Consider the following 14,137-nt stretch of genomic DNA (forward strand, 5'->3'; position numbering starts at 1 on the left):
GAGTAATGCAGGAGTACGTTTAATAATGAATAGGAAAATAGAAATGCGGGTAAGCTACTACAAACAGCATAGTGAACGCATTCGTGTGGCCAAGATAGACACAAAGCCCACGCCTACCACAGTAGTACAAGTTTATATGCCAACTAGCTCTGCAGATGACGAAGAGATTGATTAAAGGTGTGATAAGATAAAAGAAATTATTCAGATACTGAAGGGAGACGAAAATTTACTAGTCATGGGTGACTGGAACTCAATAGTAGGAAAAGGAAGAGAAGGAAAAGTTGTAGGTGAATATGGAATGGGAGTAAGGAATGAAAAAGGAAGCTGCCTGGTAGAATTTTGCATAGGGTATAACTTAATCATAGCTAACACTAAGTTCAACAATCATGAAACAAGGTTGTATACATGGAAGAAGCTTGGAGATACTGGAAGGTCTCAGATTATATAATGGTAAGACCGAGATTCAGGAACCAGGTTTTAAATTGTAGGACATTTCCAGGGGCAGATGTGGACTCTGACCACAATCTATTGGTTATGACCTGTAGGTTAAAACTGAAGAAACTGCAAAAAGGTGGGAATTTGAGGAGATGGGACCTGGATAAACTGAAAGACCCAGAGGTTGTAGAGAGCTTTAGGGAGAGCATTAGGGAACGTTTGACATGAATGGGGGAAAGAAATACAGTAGAAGAAGAATGTGTAGCTTTGAGGGATGAAGTAGTGAAGGTAGAAGAGGATCAAGTAGGTAAAAAGACGAGGGCTAATAGAAATCTTTGAGTAACAGAAGAGATATTGAATTTAATTGATGAAAGGAGAAAATACAAAAATGCAGTAAATGAAGCAGGCAATAAGAGATACAAACGTCTCAAAAATGAGGTCGACAGGAAGTGCAAAATGGCTAATAAGGGATGGCTAGAGGACAAATGTAAGGATGTAGAGGTGCATATCACGATGGGTAAGATAGATACTGCCTACAGGAAAATTAAAGAGACTTTTGGAGAAAAGAGAACCACCTGCATGAATATCAAGAGTTCAGCTGGAAATCCAGTTCTAAGCAAGAAGGGAAAGCAGAAAGGTGGAAGGAGTATATGAAGGGTCTATACAAGGATGATGTTCTCGAGGACAATATTATGGAAATGGAAGAGAATGTAGATGAAGATGACATAGGAGATACGATACTGTGTGAAGAGTTTGACAGAGCACTGAAATACCTGAGTCGAAACAAGGCCCCGGGAGTAGACCACATTCCATTAGAACTACTCACGGCATTGGGAGAGCCATTCCTGACAAAATTCTACCATCTGGTGAGCAAGATGTATGAGACAGGCGAAATACCCTCACACTTCAAGAAGAATATAATAATTCCAATCCCAAAGAAAGCAGGTGCTGACAGATGTGAAAATTACTGAACTATCAGTTTAATAAGTCATAGCTGCAAAATACTAACGCGAATTCTTTACAGACGAATGGAAAAACTAGTAGAAGCCGACCTCTGGGAAGATCAGTTTGGATTCCGTAGAAATTTTGGAACACATGAGGCAATACTGACCCTACGACTTATCTTAGAAGCTAGATTAAGGAAGGGCAAACCTACGTTTCTAGCATTTGAAGACTTAGAGAAAGCTTTTGACAATGTTGACTGGAATATTCTGTTTCAAATTCTGAAGATGGCAGGGGTAAAATAGAGGGAGCGAAAGGCTATTTAAAATTTGTACAGAAACCAGATGGCAGTTATAAGAGTTGAGAGGCATGAAAGGGAAGCGGTGGTTGGTAAGGCAGTGAGACAGGGTTGCAGCCTACCCCAATGTTATTCAATCTGTATATTGAGCAAGCAGTAAAGGAAACAAAAGAAAATTTTAGAGTAGGAATTAAAATCCATGGAGAAGAAATAAAAACTTTGAGGTTCGTCGATGACATTGTAATTCCGGCAAAGACAGCAAACGACCTGGAAGAGCAGCTGAATGGAATGGACAGTGTCTGGATAGGAGGATATAAGATGAACATCAACAAAAGCAAAACGAGGATAATGGAATGTAGTCGAATTAAATTAGATGATGCTGCGGGAATTAGATTAGGAAATGAGACGCTTAAAGTAGTAAATGAGTTTTGCTATTTGGGGAGCAAAATAACTGATGATGGTCGAAGTAGAGAAGATATAAAATGTAGACTGGCAATGGAAAGGAAAGTGTTTCTGAAGAATAGAAATTTGGTAACATTGAGTACAGATTTAAGTGAGAGGAAGTTGTTTCTGAAAGTATTCGTATGGAGTGTAGCCATGTATGGAAGTGAAATGTAGACAATAAATAGTTTAGACAGGAAGAGAATAGAAGCTTTCGAAATGCTGAATGCTGAAGATTAGATGGGTAGATCACATAACTAATGAGGGGGTATTGACTAGAATTGGAGATAAGAGAAATTTGTGGCACAACTTGACTAGAAGAAGGGATCTGTTGGTAGGACATATTCTGAGGCATCAAGGGATCACCAATTTAGTATTGGAGAGCAGTGTGGAGGGTAAAAATCATAGAGGGAGACCAAGAGGTGAATACACTAAACAGATTCAGGATGTAGGTTGCAGTAGGTACTGGGAGATGAGATGAAGCTCGCACAGGATAGAGTAGCATGGAGAGCTGCAACAAACCAGTCCCTGGAGTGAAGACCGCAGCAGCAACAACAACAACAACAACAACAACAACAACAACAACAATAGAAAGAGACAGCTACATACTGAGCTGAAATCCAATAACGGTCTTGAGTTCATTAGCTATGTTAAATCATATTAAAAAATATTTAGGAAGGCTGTACAAGCAGCAAAGAAAATGGTAAATACTAAATTATCAACAAGCACAGAAATAAATCCAAGGTTGTTAGGACAGTTTTCAAGTCTGAACCTGGAATCAATCCTAGCCACCAGGAAATTTATTAAACAAACATACAAGACAAAATAATTGTAAATCCTGCTCAAACATCAGAAAATTTTAACAATTTTTTTTTATAACATGCTAACAATTTTTTTATAATGGTAGCAAAATGTGATGTCAATGTAGATGTAGATGCAGATTCCTATCAAGATAACATAAATTTATTTGGGTCAAGTCTGAGTGATCAGAGTCTAATTAAATGTGACAAAGTAACAATAAAAGATGTAGAAAAAACTATACTAAACCTAAAAAATAAAAATTCTGCGGGATGGCCTGAAATACCTGTGAAAGTCATCAAACCAGTCTCAAATATAATAGCACACTCACTGTCGGAAATAATTAATAAGCCACTTGAAGAAGGTTACTTTCCAGACATTCTAAACTAAGCGGAAGTGAAACAATTATTTAAAAAAGGCTCTGTTTATATGGGAAAATGCCATCCAATTTCCCTTCTTCCTCTGTTTTCTAAAATATCTAAAATGATTGTTGCTATCCAGATTCACAGTATTTGTCACAGGTTTAACACAATCTCAAAAAATCAATATGACTTCCAAAAAAGTACAAATACAATTTATGCAATTAACAAATTCATAAATAAAGTTAGTTCCACCTTAGTAAATCACAAAAAGCTGCAGGAATCTTCTGTGACTTATCCAAAGCATTCAACTATGAGAGCCACTCACTATTATTACCTAAAATGCAAAAATATCGAATTTCAGCAGTGCCTTAGAGCAGTGTAAGTAATATTTGACAAATAGAGAGCAAAGGGTAGTCATTACATCACACAAAGGAAAATATTCATCAAAATGGAGAACTATCTCACAGTAAGTACCACAAGGTTCAATTCTGGGCCCTATACTGTTGTTTCTTTTTACATAAATGACTTACCCATGAACATAAATCATCATTCATTTTTATTCACTGATGACACATCAGTACTCATAAAATATGAAAATGCAGAAGAAATTCCCAAAAATGTCATAAAAACTCTAGAAAATCTAGATGTGGTGTTCCATCTAAATGGCCTAGAACTAAATATTTAAAAAACACAGCTTACGCAGTGTGAGACAAAACAGTCAAAAATAAATGATATTCAAATTATGCAAGGAAGTCTGGAACTAAACGAGGCAGAATGTGTTAAATTCTTAGGAATGCAGTTGGACAGAAATCTGTCATGGTCTTCACATACAGACAATTTAAAAAAACAAACTGAACAGACTGGCATTTGCTATGTCAATCATAGCCAGTGTCACTGTAATAGACACGAAAAAGATAGTGTACCATTGCTACTTCGAGGAAATAGTGAGATGCGGCATGGTCTTTTGGGGAAACACTAGCAATTTGACACAAATATTAACTTTACAGAAAAAGATTGTAAGGAACAAGTGTAGCACAAAGTCAAGAGAATCTTGTCTGCCACTATTAAGTGTTCCCTCAGTGTATTTATATGAAATAATTCTTTTCACAAATAATAATCCGAATTTGTTTGCTCCAAATATCTTCCGACAGGGATATGAAACTAGAAACAAAGAAATATTCATCTTTTTGCGCAGACTCCACAATATATGGGGACGAAAATATAGAATAAGTAAAAAACGACAAATATTCATAAGATTGAACCCGATTTCATGAAAAGAAAATTCTATAACACACTGGTACAAAGATGCTATTACTTTACTGATGACTCTTTTAATCATTACCTGACAATTTGAGAAGGATATAAAATTCTAGCTTTCGCAACCAACGGTTGCTTCTTTCCTGAAGAAGCAACCGTTGGTTGCGAAAGCTAGAATTTTGTGTGTATGTTTGTGTGTCTATCGACCTGCCAGCGCTTTTGTTTGGTAAGTCACATCATCTTTGTTTTTAGATATATTTTTCCCACGTGGAATGTTTCCCTCTATATACACATGGGAAAAATATATTAAAAACAAAGATTCCATGACTTACCAAGTGCTGGTAGATAGGCACAATAAAAAAAACACACAAACACACACACAAAATTTCGAGCTTTTGCGACCCACAGTTGCTTCATCATGAAAGAGGGAAGGAGAGGGAAAGATGAAAGGATGTGGGTCTTAAGGGAGAGGGTAAGGAGTCATTCCAATCCCGGGAGCAGAAAGACTTACCTTAGGGGGAAAAAAGGACAGGTGTACACTCGCGCACACACACACATATCCATCCACACATATACAGACACAAGCAGACATATTTAAAGGCAAAGAGTTTGGGCAAAGATGTCAGTTGAGGCAGAAGTGCAGAGGCAAAGATGATGTTGAATAACAGGTGAGGTATGAGTGGCGGCAACTTGAAATTAGCAGAGATTGAGGCCTGGTGGATAACAGGAAGAGAGGATATATTGAAGGGCAAGTTCCCATCTCCGGAGTTCGGATAGGTTGGTGTTAGTGAGAAGTAGCCAGATAACCCGGACGGTGTAACACTGTGCCAAGATGGTTTCCGGGTGTAACAGACTGGGTAAGGATTCCAGGTGTTCGAGAAAGTTCGACAAACTGTCCCACAGAAGGTATCTCTGCCTACATAGATCAACACCTTCAACCCATTACATGTAGTCTCCCATTCTTCTTCAAAGACACCAACCACTTTCTCGAATGCCTGGAATCCTTACCCAGTCTGTTACCCCCGGAAACCATCCTTGTAACCATTGATGCCACTTCCCTATACACAAATATCCCGCACATCCAGGGCCTTGCTGCAATGGAGCACTTGCTTTCATGCCGATCACCTGCCACCTTGCCTAAAACCTCTTTCCTCATCACCTTAGCCAGCTTCATCCTGACCTACAAAGTCATCACTTTTGAAGGCCAGACATACCAACAATTAAAGGGTACAGCCATGGGTACCAGTGTGGCCCCCTCGTATGGCAACCTATTCATGGGTCGCTTAGAGGAAGCCTTCTTGGTTACCCAAGCCTGCCAACCCAAAGTTTGGTACAGATTTATTGGTGACATCTTCATGATCTGGACTCACAGTGAAGAACAACTCCAGAATTTCTTCTCCAACCTCAACTCCTTTGGTTCCATCAGATTCACCTCGTTCTACTCCAAATCCCATGCCACTTTCCTTGATGTTGACCTCCATCTGTCCAATGGCCAGCTTCACACATCCGTCCACATCAAACCCACCAACAAGCAACAGTACCTCCATTATGACAGCTGCCACCCATTCCATATCAAACAGTCCCTTCCCTACAGCCTAGGCCTTCGTGGCAAATGAATCTGCTCCAGTCCTGAATCCCTGAACTATTACACCAACAACCTGAAAACAGCTTTCGCATCCCACAACTACCCTCCCGACCTGGTACAGAAGCAAATAACCAGAGCCACTTCCTCATCCCCTAAAACCCAGAACCTCTCACAGAAGAATCCCAAAAGTGTCCCACTTGTGACAGGATCAGACTCTGAATGTGGCTCTCCAGCAGGGTACGACTTCCTCAAATTCTGCCCCGAAATGAGATCCATCCTTCATGAAATCCTCCCCACTCCACCAAGAGTGTCCTTCCGCCGTCCACCTAACCTTCGTAACCTCTTGGTTCATCCCTATGAAATCCCCAAACCACCTTCCCTGCCCTTTGGCTCCTACCCTTGTAACCGCCCCCAGTGTAAAACCTGTGCCATGCACCCTCCCACCACCACCACCACCTACTCCTGTCCTGTAACCCAGAAGGTGTACACGATCAAAGGCAGAGCCACGTGTGAAAGCACCTACGTGATTTACCAACTGACCTGCCTACACTGTGACGCTTTCCATGTGGGAATGACCAGCAACAAACTGTCCATTCGCATGACTGGACACAGACAGACAGTGTTTGTTGGTAATGAGGATCACCCTGTGGCTGAACATGCCTTGGTGCACAGCCAGCACATCTTGGCACAGTGTTACACCATCCGGGTTATCTGGCTACTTCCCACTAATACCAACCTGTCCGAACTCCGGAGATGGGAACTTGCCCTTCAGTATATCCTCTCTTCCCGTTATCCACCAGGCCTCAATCTCCGCTAATTTCAAGTTGCCGCCACTCATACCTTACCTGTCATTCAACATCATCTTTGCCTCTGCACTTCTGCCTCGACTGACATCTTTGCCCAAACTCTTTGCCTTTAAATATGTCTGCTTTTGTCTGTATGTGTGTGTACCCTCTCCCTTAAGACCCACATCCTTTCATCTTTCCCTCTCCTTCCCTCTTTCCTGACGAAGCAACCGTGGGTTGTGAAAGCTCGAAATTTTGTGTGTGTGTGTGTTTTTTATTGTGCCTATCTACCAGCGCTTTCCCGCTTGGTAAGTCATGGAATCTTTGTTTTTGTATTTCATGCAAAACCTATTATAGTTATATGCTTGGCGAGTCTCCTGCACTTGGACATGTATGTTATGAGCTAATGAAATTCTGATTCTGATGCCTGCCTTTAACATGGCCATGGTAGTAGAGTTTATATAGTTCACAAATAATGTTAACTGAAGGAAGTCAATCTGTAAAATACGTCTAAAGGAAAGAACAGCCCAGGAGCCACCAGCACCGGCCACAGGGGGCTCACATTCTGAGAGATGACTTTAGTTTAAGCCGAAACTGCTCATAATAAATAAATATAATTGCGATCTAAACTTATTTTAAATAACAGGAATTATTGAGAAACACAATCTGCTTTGTGTTGAGCGACAGTGAAAGCCGAATGAATTCTTGGGATCGTAAAGTTGAATTTATATATTTAAGAATCCACATTTCTGAAAGATAAGGAAATAAAGTGATTACCAAAAATTGAAGAAATATTGTGGTGAGTTATGCAAGAGTGAACCTCACTGTTGTTCATCAGCAATGATGTAAGTATGGAGAGATTATAAACAGTGACGTTCAAACACAATGACTGAAATAAAATGAATACCCACTGAACTGACTTAATTTCAAGAACTAAACTACTTTTATTACAGAATAATTTGTTAAGTCTTTGAATTAGAGCCCAATATTAAAATTAAATCACTGTCGGCTACATTACTGATAATGGACTATAATTCAAAATTTTTCACTGTTCACACTTGGCATATATGGATATCAATTGCTCCCATTGCATCTAAACCCAAGCCACAAAAGAAATGTTGGTTTCATAAGCAGCCACCTCTGGAAAAAAGTTAGTAACCATATGAAAGGAATTCAAAAGTCTATGTCCTTGATATGTCAAGAAATTAGGGCTGTTGTTTTATCTGATGCCTTAATGGAAAGCACATATGCAAGTACATACTGTAGCTTTAATACAAATTATCATATCTCAGATCAGTAACAGAGGCATTAATCTGCAAGAAATATAAATGAAATGCACATAAATCATAAAATGGTATGGTGCTTACCTTCTTAGCAAAAGCCTACAATCTAAAGCTCTATGGTTAATTTCCTGCCAACATCATGATTGTTAGAGACTGCACCACCCTTAACCCACACACTACCTGGTTTTCCTTTGTTGGATAACCAATTGTTTAATTTTGCTCAAAATATAAATGTTTTCAGCAATGAAAAGGGGGATTCGAAACATTACAAGAGCATTGAAATTCTACTCCACCATGCATCACTCTCAGCAATCTAACACAAAATTGAACAGCATATTTTGCTACATATACTATGAATATCTTGTCATGAGGACATCTAATCAGCATTTGCCAATTCATTTAGCGAAGTCATCTAGTTTTTCTCTATTCATATGCCCTCTTGGTCTAAGACCAGTATTCTGCTTTCCATTACATAGGGTGCCAATTTTTCAAGGCTGAAATTTATGTTTTCAAGGGTTAAAAAGAGCTAAAATGAATCACACAGTGACTCTGGCATCCAAACATCAACTTCAAGAAGAGCCATTAATGAAGTAAGTGGATTTTGTATAGCCGTGAACAGAACAGTCAGCTACTGTAAACAATAAAGTGAGAAGAATCTTCTCAAAATTAAAAATAAAACAGATTCAAGACACAACTTTCAAATACATACAGCACACTAACAAGCAGTTGATGACAAAATAATTGACAAAATATCCACAGGACAAACAATGGGAAGAAGCTGATCAAAGACACAGTGTGGATGAGAAATATAATTATTTTGTAAAAATATTCCTTCAGCACTATGAACCCAGTTTTCCTTTACAACAGATCAGAGATACATGGAAGACAAGAGAAAGGGTGGCTAACACCTGGCACCAAAGTATGTTGTGCTAAGAAGAGGGCACTTCACATTACACAGACAACTGGTTGTAACGAAGACATATAGGTGCACTACAAGAAATACTGCAAAAATTTTCACTGTGTTTGAAAAATATAAAAGATTCCATGAACACAACAAACACAATCTGCAGCAATATTTAGCAGGAAATTACTAAACTCTGTAAGGTAAATGATATGGAACTCCCGGATGACACAAACAGGAAAACAGATGTTAAATTCAAACCATCATATCATAAATTCAGGGAATCCTTCCTAATAATAGCAAATTAAATGGGCAAAAAAATGGCTCATCAAAAGTGGATCCATTAAATTTCCTCCAACAAGCAATGCATATACCACCAACACACAACAGTCTGGCAACTTAGCTGTTAAAGATATCGTGGAAATATTTATGATCAATGCTGTTTAAATCATTTAATTTTTTTAATTATTACATTATTTCATTTAACATGTTTCAGCTGTGGAGACCATCAAACCAAACTAACGAAAGCATCAATTGTATAAGAGCAAAGTATAAGTTTAACTTTATGTACACGGCTGCTGTCATTTTTTTGTTCGAAGTTTTTTCTAAGCCAAATAAAGAAAAAATAGGAAAAGTGTAGGATATAAACAGCACTTCTCACAAATATTGCCTACTTGTACGAGTTTTAGTCTTACATCACAGTTCCATCTTCTGAAGCACTCCAGAACATATAGGGCACGGATGGTGCAGTGGCTATTCTTTTCACTCTTGCAGTATGACAACTACAAGAATGTGTTGTCTCATTTGATGTTATGTCATGTACTCTAATCAAACAGTCGCCCGCACCAGTGACAAGCACTCTGTCATTAGTCTTTGGTAAAAACTAAAAGAAAAAGGAAAAATGAGTCACTTAACATATAATATTTCTGTAAAAAAGAAAAAAAATCATTAGCTTCTAGATTACTGTGTTCTACATCTCATATGCCATGTCAATCTGCTCTAACAAATGTTTGCCATGATTAATGAATGAGCTACATATTGCGCAGACACATGCAGTTTATACCGTACAGCTATCAATAATCATAAGAACTGTTTTGGGGTAATATTTTTCTTTATCAGTATTTTAGCTGCCCCCTACAGTCTCCTGCACTGCCCACCCTGTTTGTGTAAGTATTTTACATCTGAATGTCTTCAGGACTTTCAGGTAAAGAATTGGTCTAGTGCTGTTTCAGTGTATTGCTACCAAAAATGTTTTCTATTCCACTAAAACCACTGCTGATATGGCAATGAAATAATCAGATGCAACAATAAGTTATGGAGGTTTTGCTTGTTTCTGTTTTTTAAAGAGTTAATCCATTTGTTCCACCACTATGATTATATGACACTCGATACACAAACAGAACAGTCGAAGTCCAGGTTGGGATACCAACAACTTATGAAAAGGATAGATTGCTACTCACCATAAAGATGAGTCAAGTTACACACACACACACACACACACACACACACACACACACTTGTGCATATTTTTACATATTCTCACACATTTGTGTGTACTTTTTTGTGTTTGTGTATATTATAATGTATCTTTGAATTATTTTATGTATTTGTGTATATTTTTGTGTGTCTGTACATATTTTTTAAACATCTTTGTTATCCAGCTCCCCTCACAACCACCAAATATCTGCATTTGCCCATTTCCTACATCATTTCCCATTTCTTCAACACATCCCTGCCACAACAGACCCCTGCTCCCCTTTTCTGCACCAGTTCTGAAAAGTACCCCTTTCCCTGGTTTAAACCAAGTCCCACATATTGTTCCTTAAAGGCTGCTTAAACCATGGAATCCCCCTCAAATGGCCTAACCATAAGAGTTCTTTTCTCTGGATCCAACCCCTCCTTTCACAATGGCTTCACCGTTTCAGATTCTGTCAGTCCCTGTCCCTCACAAACCTGGTACTGCAAAAATGCATCTCCATGGCATAGGCGTCACAGAACCACCTCGGCTCTCTCCACAAGATACAGCTACTGTGCAATCCCTACTACATACACCACATCTCTGAAACTGAATACTTTGCTCTCCAGTACCTGGAAGAGTGTTCCAGATACTATCTCCATAAGTTATCCAACCTCCTGACATCCTACTGCCACATTGGGGCACCACTCTCCAATCCCTATCCTATCCTCCTTGTTCCACCTCATCAACCCCTCATTGCAACCAGACTCTGCCAAGCTGATATTTCAACTTGTCACATTCCCCACAACTCCCTGACAAGACTCAACTAAATCCAGGGCTAAAACAATTCCGGAACACTGTTGTTAACCTTTCCATGAAAATCCTCATCCCTACATAAATTTCAGTCCTATCCAAAGGCCCCACCATCAGACCTTCACTCAAATGTAACCATGTTGGACATGTCAAAGACCTATTCTCGTTCTTCCAATCCCTGCTATGGAAATACTTCTTTGTTAACAATCCCTCCATCTGCAGCCAACCTAATCCCAATGTAGAACCCTGTCTCTCCTACTTCACACTACCATCCAACTGTGATTGTCACCCCCTCCCCTAACAACCCACTTTGTCACATTCCAGGAATTCCTTACCTCCAACCTGGCCTCACCAGGCTTCTCCAAGTCCCATCCTTTCAGCAGAAGAAAGGACATCCAAACAGATCCATACCTAATCATCCCACCTGCAGACAAATATTCCACCACTGTCATTATGAATCACAGAGACTACCTGGTGGAAGGCCTCTACTAATTGTGTGATTTCTTCTTCTTCTTCTCCTCCTCCTCCTCCTCCTCCTCCTCCTCCTTCTATTTCAGCACTACAGCCCTAGTTGTGCATTAGTCTCCTCAACAATCTTCCTATAAACATCTATGTTCTCTTCCATTTTCACATTTCCATCTTGGAAAGGTCAGCCAACATACTGTCCAGCCAACTAGTTCTTGATTAGTCCTTCCTTTTGGTGGAATACAATCTGCCTTTCAGTATTTGTTTGGGCATCCTGTCACCTGTCTCCTGTCATCCTCTCCATGTGTCCTAAACAGCGCATCCTTTGAGATTTAACAAATTTCACTATATCTTTCCCTTGTATTTCAAGTTTCTACCCCATTCTCCAAGATTCTCCCTCTCTCACAGGGCCTTTACATTGTTCATATCTCCTACTGTCATTGTTTCTAACCCATATGTAATCACTGGTTGCACAAGGAAACAGTATACTGTTTATTTGGTTAATCTTGAAACTAGAGAATTATTGAATACCTGTAATTTGCGTAATAGGCACTGTCTCCTGCTTGTATCCTGTCTCTAATGCACTGTCTCATATTACTATCACTGGTTAACAGTATACCTAAACAAAGGAAGCAGTTGACAGCTTTAAAATTTTTACTATATGCCTTCAGGTCATATGATGTTCTTGCCTTAGAATTGGATGTTACCATGTATTTGGTCTTGTTTTCATTTACTGTTAACACTTATTTTTGCTCCTTCTGCTACCATTATTTTGTACAATTCTTTAAGGGTGTTTACATTTCCTGAAACAATTGCAATATCATCTGCATATGCACATATCTGACTGGATTTCATCACTGTAATTCCTCTCGTCTATATTTTGTATCACAGTTTGCAGTGCTCCTGAGACATATTTTCATTTTCACACATGTTATTTATTAATACATGTATTTCATGTAGTAAAGGATGAACACTTAATTTTATAAGTTCTGGAACAATTCAGCCTTCACCAGGTGCACAGTTAATTTTCAATTTGTATATCACCAATTCCACCTCCTTCAGTGTTGGTATTTTTGTTTCTTCCCTTTCATCCTCTCTTGCCTCTATACTCTCCTCCTATTCTTGTGGATCTCTTAATACCTGATCTAAGTTGGTACTGAGGCATTTTGCGTGTGCTGAAATTTTTTTCTTATCTTACCTATGCATGATAAAATTTTCTTTTCCTTTAGTTCCTCAATCTCTTGAAATTTTGCTTTCAGACATTCCTTTTTCTCTTTCTTAGATATCCTATAAGCATTAGACCTTAATTCTTTCCACAATTCTTCTTCTCTCTCTCTGTATCATTCTCAGTCTTGCTGCATTTTTATGTTCTATTGCTTGTCTACATTCATCAGCAAACCATTCATTTCTTTCCATTCTTCTTATACCAACTGCTTCGTCTTCTGACTCACTGCTTTCTGGATCCTATTCCATCTGTCTTTATTTCCCGCTGTTTCCTTGCTGGCTGTCAGGACATAATTAACTTTTATTTGGTATGCTTTTACAATTTCAGGATCATTCAGTTTTGCTACATTCCAATTTGCTTTTTTCCTCATTTTTATGTATTACTGCTAACTTCTCTCTCGCTACACCTTTTAGAGCAGCAGTCTGAATCACGGTTTGGACTCCTTCAGTTCCTGATGTGGCATATTGTATCATTCCATTACTGACACATGGTCCATTTGGTTAACTACTCCATTTACACTTGCCCCAAGATATATTCTTTTATGTGGGAACTCATACTCTTAATGAGTAAATTATTTCTAGCAGCAAACTTCTTCATGTAATATGTATCTCCCTGATAGTTTCTGTATTTATTTTGCCCAAGCTGTGCAATAAAATTTCCCACAACTGGCAGTAAGTTGTAGTTTTGTACTTTATTACATGTGGCTCTTCCACCTATATACTCAGCCAGTGATTCCACATGACCTCCAATTCCTGCTTAAAACATCCTATTGTAGCAGATTATTATGCCCACATTGGAAGAATTTAGGCTCTCATCAATCAACACCTCCCCTCCAGCCAATTGCCCAAAATCTAGCCTCCCACATCCAAAATACCAACCACTTCCTTCATCCACTCTCTGCAATCCCCCACACCTTTACCTTCTGGACCCCGACTCGTCACTGTTGATGCAACTTCCCTATACACCAACATCCCTGATGCCCATGGTACTGCTGCTACTGAGCACTATCTCTTGCAATGTTCTTCAGACTCTAAACACATTAATTCATTCCTCATACACGTTAATGTCAATTCCATGTCAAATCAACACAG

The 14,137-nt window shown here is 38.9% G+C and overlaps 1 protein-coding gene across 3 annotated transcripts in view; it reads right to left on the reverse strand.

The window, feature by feature from the left end:
* Positions 1-14,137, reverse strand: part of LOC126298867 (WD and tetratricopeptide repeats protein 1-like) — a 214,222-nt gene that overhangs the window by 152,474 nt on the left and 47,611 nt on the right. For all 3 annotated transcript variants that reach the window (XM_049990378.1, XM_049990380.1, XM_049990379.1), the window contains exon 5: positions 9,783-9,970. In XM_049990378.1, the coding sequence (XP_049846335.1) occupies positions 9,783-9,970 (188 nt within the window). The remainder of the gene's footprint in view (positions 1-9,782; positions 9,971-14,137) is intronic.

Source organism: Schistocerca gregaria, chromosome X (assembly GCF_023897955.1).
Source record: "Schistocerca gregaria isolate iqSchGreg1 chromosome X, iqSchGreg1.2, whole genome shotgun sequence".
Lineage (NCBI taxonomy): Eukaryota > Metazoa > Arthropoda > Insecta > Orthoptera > Acrididae > Schistocerca > Schistocerca gregaria.